The following is a 5,948-nucleotide window of genomic DNA, read 5'->3' on the forward strand; positions in this document are numbered from 1 at the left end:
CTGCTGCAGCTTCCAGGCTCTTCCTCGCTTGCTCGAAGGTCCCGGGGCCTTTCCCCTGGGAGATGCTCTGGGAGCTCTTCCTGTGCCACACCAGAGCGGGCTGGGAGCGGAGGGACGAGGGGCAGCTGAGTTCCTGGGGTGCCCCCCTGGCTGTTCCCCTCCCCTCTGATGCCAGTGCCCTGCTCGGAGCCCTGGGCACAGATCCCAGCCCGCAGCCCGTGTGGGGGAGTTGTTCCTCGTGGGGTTTGCTGCTGGGGCAGGGTGTTGGCCCCGTCACGTGGGCAGGTTCCTGTTTTTGGTATTTTGCTCTGCCAGCCCAAATTCCCCGGCGCAGTCTGAGGCTGCACATTTCTCTACTTCCCTGTGCTCTGACGTGAGGAGGCTTTATCAGAGGCAGGAAGCTGCTCCAGAGGGAGGGAGGAGTGTGCAGTGACACATGACAGCCTGGAAAAGGCACGGCTCCACATGCCTCCTTCACATCTGCTATCCTTGGTGCTGCTGGGGGAAAACCATCCCAAAAAGCTGCTGTTTTCCTGTTCCTGCTCTGACATCAGTACAGCCTTACCCCCAGTGCAGGGGGTTGTTGCTGTTGGCTCCTGGTGGTTGGGAATCAGGTGGATTCAGGGATGGTTGGGACTGGTGTGTGCAGAGTTTATTGGGAAAGGTGTTTGCAGGAGCCAGGGAATGGCTGTGCCTGTTTCCCTGTGCCCAGGGAAGTGGCTGCTCAGCTCCATTGTTTTAATTCCATTGCAGGCAGCTGACAAAGGAAGCAGGAAGAGATACGAGCCAGCAGACAAAGAGAGGCCAAGCTCTCCTCCAGCCAAACGGGCCAACCTGTCACCTGACAGAGGTGAGGCATCCTCCAGCTCAGGCTCTGCTTTCCAGCAGCTGGAAAGATCCACTGCAGTCATCCCAAAACCTCAGAGTGAGATTGCCACCAGATAAAGGGGGGTAGTGACCATCCTGCTGCAAAAACAGCAGAGCTGAGGCCCTGGGCAAGGCAATGCCACCCTTGTCACACTGTCCCAGGGGCACATTGTGCCCAGTGTGACTCCACTGTAAATCCTGTCCAAAAAAACCAGCCCCTTGGCTTTGAAGGCCCTGAGTTCTCACCTCCACACCCATCCCACGGCCTCCTGCTCGCTGCTGCTGCCCTTGGATGTGGCTGTGGAAATCAGGTTTAGGTTGGAAATTAGGAAATATTTTTTCCCAGAAAGGAACAGACTGTCAGGAGGGAGTCCCCATCCCTGGAAGTGTTCCATAAATGTGTGGATGTGGCACTGGGGCCAGGGTTAGTGGTGACCTTGGTGCTGCTGGGCTGAAGGTTGGTTTGGATGATCCTGAAGATCACTTCCAAATCCCAGCCACTCCGGGATTGTGAGTCACAGGAGTTTCCTTTGGTGCATCCCGGAGTTTTCCAGGCGGAGCTGTCCCTGCCAGCCAGGCTGGTGCTTCGAAAGGCTGGGCTGGAGGGAGGGAGGGAAGGATGCAATCAACCCCTGCCTGCATCAGCCAGCCTGGGACAGGAGCTGATTGCCCCACCTCTGGGTGACACAACCCGCTCTGCCCTGGATGTTTAGAAAGACCTGGGCTTTCCAAGTGCTCTCCTGGGCCTCAATCCTCCCCAGCAGCAGGAACAGCTCGGGAAAGCGAGCTGGCAGGCACAGACAGGGACCCGAGTGCCACCCTGCAGCCTTTGCTGTGGCTGCCAAGAGGCACGGGGGGTGTGGGGGGGAGTTGGCAGCCAGAGGTGGCTGCTGGTGACGTCGGAGCTGCCACGTGATGTTGTTTTCCCTGGTGGCTCAGCTGTAGGTGGATCTTGTTGACTCTGGGTGCCAGCCAGCTGAAGGTCTGTGCTAATAACCTGCAACATTCACCTCCTGCAAGGGCAGCCTGCAAGGGACTGCCCCAGGTTGAAGTTCACTGGGGTCTGGTTCACACACGAGCGGCAGGGCCAGGCCAGCGCGTTTGCTGGAGACACATTGGTGCCATCCTCTGCTTTTTGTTAAATAGCCATTTTTTGAGCTGCAGCACAGATTAATTTGGGCCGGAAGGGACCAAAGATCAGGGACAATTTCCATTACCCTAGGTTGATCCAAGCCCCATCCAGCCTGGCCTTGGACACTGCAGGGATGAGGAGTCCCAGCCACGGAGCCCCAAATCCAATGGCAAAGGTGCCCTTGGCTGAGTTGGGACTGAGCCCTCAGCATCCCAGCACCAGACTGCTCAGTGGTGGTGGCTGAGTGTGTCACCTGCTCTGTGACCTGAGGCTGCCCCAGTGTCCATCCCCAGGAGCAGAGGGATGCCCTGGCACACACAGGGGCTGCTGCCACGGGGACTGGGCACCTTTGCTGCCTGAAGTCAGAGCAGGGCAGCAGCTCCACGAGCTGCCTTGCAGGAGGAATTCCCTCTCTGTTCCTGGGATAACCCAGCTGCTCCCCAGCATCCCTGAGTGCCCAGGGCAGCTCTCCTGGGGCAGGGCCTGGCAGCTGAGCCGTGCTGAACAAACACGGGGGTGCTGCTGCCTCGGGGGAGGCCCCGCTGGCTCCGAAAGCAGCAGAGCTGCCCTCACCTGTCGCTGCTGGAGCCACTACACCCTGTGACCCGCCAGGGCAGAGCCAGCAGCTCTGCAGGCACAAAGTGCCATGGAAGAGCCTTGCTGCAGCAGCTGGAGGGTGGGGAAGGGCTGGTGGAAGGTGGTGTGTACAGGTGACTGCGGGGCACAGCCCTGCCTGGCTTCTCTGCTCCCCCAGAGGTGCAGGGGGCACACAGTGAGGCTTTTCCAGCTGCTGCTGGACTTGGCATTGTTGTTGGCACGATGTGGTCAGTCAGTGCAGGCAGGGGGTGGCCTGTGCCTTGGTGCCAAGCAGGAAAATGAAGGAATGTCCTTGTGCTCTCCCCCAGGCTCTCGCGATAGGAAGGCGACCGGGAGACTCTCGTCCCCCAAACAGGAACGGCAGCGGGGCCAGAACCCAAAACCTTCCCCTGCACAGGCAGACAGGTGAGTGCTGCTGCTTCTGCTGGGCCCCACAGCCCTCCAGGGCCTCCAGCCCTGCTCCTCCAGGGGCCCCAGGCTGTCCCAGGCTGTCCCAGGCCTGCAGTTGCAGGTGCCATGGAGCGCAGTGCCAGGAGGGACGCAGAGCTGCCTGGGCAGCTGCCAGGGGTGCCAGGGCTTGTGCAGAGCCTCCAGCTGGGCCATTCCAGCTGGGAGAAGAGCAGGAGCACCAGGAGCCAAGTGGGTCAGGAGTGAGCTCAGCCAGTGCCTCTGCAGCTCATTAACACAGTGTTAAAGAGCACCAGAGTGCAACCCCTTCCCCCTGGCCAGCTCCTCCTGGCACCTGGTTCCAGTGCCTCATTCCCCTTTCCCCAGCCTGGCACACCCTCAGCTGCTCCCCTTGCTGCTGAGGCTGTGTCCCCTGCGTGTGACACAGCAGTGACAGCCCTGGCTTTGCACCTTCGTGCAGCTCAGCCAAATTCCTGGCAGGCTATGCCTGCTGCAGTGCTGGGACTGTCCCAGTGCAGCGTTGGATGTGTGGCTCTGGGGGCTCAAGGGTTGTGGATCCTCTCCAAGGATCTCTGGGGGCAGCATCACAGGGAAGGGGCTGAAGGATTTGGGATTGAGGGGATGCTCCAGGGCTGCTCTCCCCTCTGGGTCTCACAGGAAGCTGCTCACTGCAGCCACGAGTGGGCACTGACTTTAATCCTGGGAATTTGGGAATCCCCATGTAATATCTGGTTTTTTACTGTTTAAGCCAGTTTTCAACCCAAGGCCTCCTCCTGGATCCAACCTCTTTTCTCCCACCTGCTCCTGGAGCCATGTGTTAGATGTGCCACTTCCTGCTATTTTATTTCAGCTCAGAAATTAGGGAGAAATCCTTCCCTGTGAGGATGAGGAGGCCCTGGCACAGGATGCCCAGAGAATCTGGCTGCCCCATCCCTGGCAGTGCCCAAGGCCAGGCTGGAGCAACCTGGGGTAATGAAAGGTGTCCCTGCCTATAGAAAGAGATTAAATTTATGTGGGAAAGGACCTCAGAAACTAATGTGGCCAGTGGGGCTCGGTGCACTTTTCATCTTGGAAAGAGATGAAATTTATATGAGAAAGGACCTTAAAAACCGTGATTTTAGCACGGCCAGCAGGGCTCAGTGCACAATCCCCCCTTGGATTCCCTCAGGGCCTTTGGGACATTCCCAGCTCCTCTCACTGCCCCTCCTCTCTCCCTGCAGGAAACGCCAGCTGTCCCCTCAGTCCAAGAGCTCCAGCAAAGTCACCAGCGTGCCGGGCAAGGGCTCGGAGCCGGGCCCTGGGGCTGCCAAGGGCAGCAAATCCAGCACCCTGTCCCGCAGGGAGGAGCTCCTGAAGCAGCTCAAGGCCGTGGAGGACGCCATCGCCCGCAAACGGGCCAAGATCCCGGGCAAAGTATAGTGGGCTGTGCCCCCAGTGACTGCTGAGGTTTTTATAACGAGAGGCAGAAGCGGCCGCTTTGGGATTTTGCAGTTCCTCGTCTTCGTTTTGGCCGCGCGGTTCTTTTTAAAAAAATAAAACAAAAAAAACAAACATAAAACCCACACACATACACACACACACCACACACACACACACAAAACAAAGAAATTAAGGAAGTTTTTGCCCGACGAGCGGCTCCGGGAGGGCTCCGGGGCCCTGTAAATTCTGCACAGAGGACTCCAGCCCTGCGGGTGCTCCCAGCTCTCCTGTGTCCCCTCTCCTCTTTGCTAGCCTCCAGTTGTATTCTCCTAGTTAGCCCTGCTGTGTGTTGAGTGTCTTCAGCAATGCAGTTCTAGTCCCGTGTGCCGAGAGAGCCGAAAACTGCTGTGAACTGCTGGCAGCACCCCTCCTCCCCCAGGAAAACTATAAATATATCTATTCCTGCCTCAGCCCCTCGGGAGTGCCCTGTCGTTTCTTTGGAGCAGGGGATCGGTTCAGTTGATTTCCCAGGAGCCCTGCAGGTGTTGTGGGCGTCCGTCTGCCAGGAGGGTCCTTCTTCCTTTGATTTTTCCTTTTTTTTTTGTTTTGTTTTCTTTTTTTTTCTTTTTTTTTTTCCTTTTTTTTTGTTTTTTTTGGAGGGATCGCCCTGAAAGAAAATATTTTGATAACCAGTTTTACCGTTTCCTGCTTTTCTCTGCATCTCCCTTGCCTTTCGGGGGCTGTACCCCTCATTTTGGGGGTTTTTGGGGAATGAGCAGCTCCGTGGAGCTGGAAAAGTTGCTCTGTTACCTGGGGGAGCACCCACTGTGAAACCAGTGTATCACTGGTGTGTAACTGGGGGGTTCTGCAGCTTCTGCCCTGCCTGGCATCACTGGGGGGTCCCTCTGATAAATCCCCCTAATTTAGGGAGCAATTTGGGGACCCTGAGGATTTCCCAGGCTCCTTGTTCCCAGTATGGACCCAGTATCCTACTGGTGTGAAGTGTTATTGGGGGGCATCATCTGGGGTACCTCTGCCAGAGCCCTGTCATTCAGAGAACAACTTTCGGGGTCCTTGGAATTTCCCATCCCCGGAATTCCCCGTCCCTTGGGATTCTCCATCCCCTGGGATTTTCCATCCTCCAGCCCTGCTCCTTGCTCCCAGCACGAAACCAGCATCCCACTGGTGCTGCTGGAGGCCAGCGGGCCATCCTGGAGGGCCGGTGGCAGCCCTCGAGCCCTTCCCAGCGTTGCCCAATTTGGGATTTCTGCCCGGGAATGCCATGGTGATCTCACGGTGCCGGTGACGCAACAGGGCACGGCCTGGGGGATGCCCGTCCCGTCCCGGTGTCACCGGGACACCCCTGCCCGCCTCCCTGCCCAAATTCTGGAGCTCGGAGGCGCCCGTGCTCGCGGCTGGCACACGTGGAGTGCAGAAGGAAGTGCCGGCCCTGTGCGGGGAGGAGGAAGGAACCTGGAGCTGGAGTTTCCAGGTGTGTGCACATCACCTGCCCGGCCCTATAAAA

At 58.1% G+C, this 5,948-nt stretch overlaps 1 protein-coding gene across 1 annotated transcript in view; it reads left to right on the forward strand.

The window, feature by feature from the left end:
* The window catches only part of ZC3H18 (zinc finger CCCH-type containing 18), a 45,409-nt gene extending 40,516 nt beyond the window's left edge, over window positions 1-4,893 (forward strand). The window contains exons 16-18 of the mRNA XM_031060122.1: window positions 754-850; window positions 2,905-3,001; window positions 4,225-4,893. Coding sequence (XP_030915982.1) covers window positions 754-850; window positions 2,905-3,001; window positions 4,225-4,423 — 393 coding nt within the window. The 3' untranslated portion in view covers window positions 4,424-4,893. The remainder of the gene's footprint in view (window positions 1-753; window positions 851-2,904; window positions 3,002-4,224) is intronic.
* The last annotated feature ends 1,055 nt before the right edge of the window (window positions 4,894-5,948 follow it).

The sequence above is a fragment of the Geospiza fortis genome, unplaced genomic scaffold (assembly GCF_000277835.1).
Source record: "Geospiza fortis unplaced genomic scaffold, GeoFor_1.0 scaffold102, whole genome shotgun sequence".
Taxonomy (NCBI): domain Eukaryota; kingdom Metazoa; phylum Chordata; class Aves; order Passeriformes; family Thraupidae; genus Geospiza; species Geospiza fortis.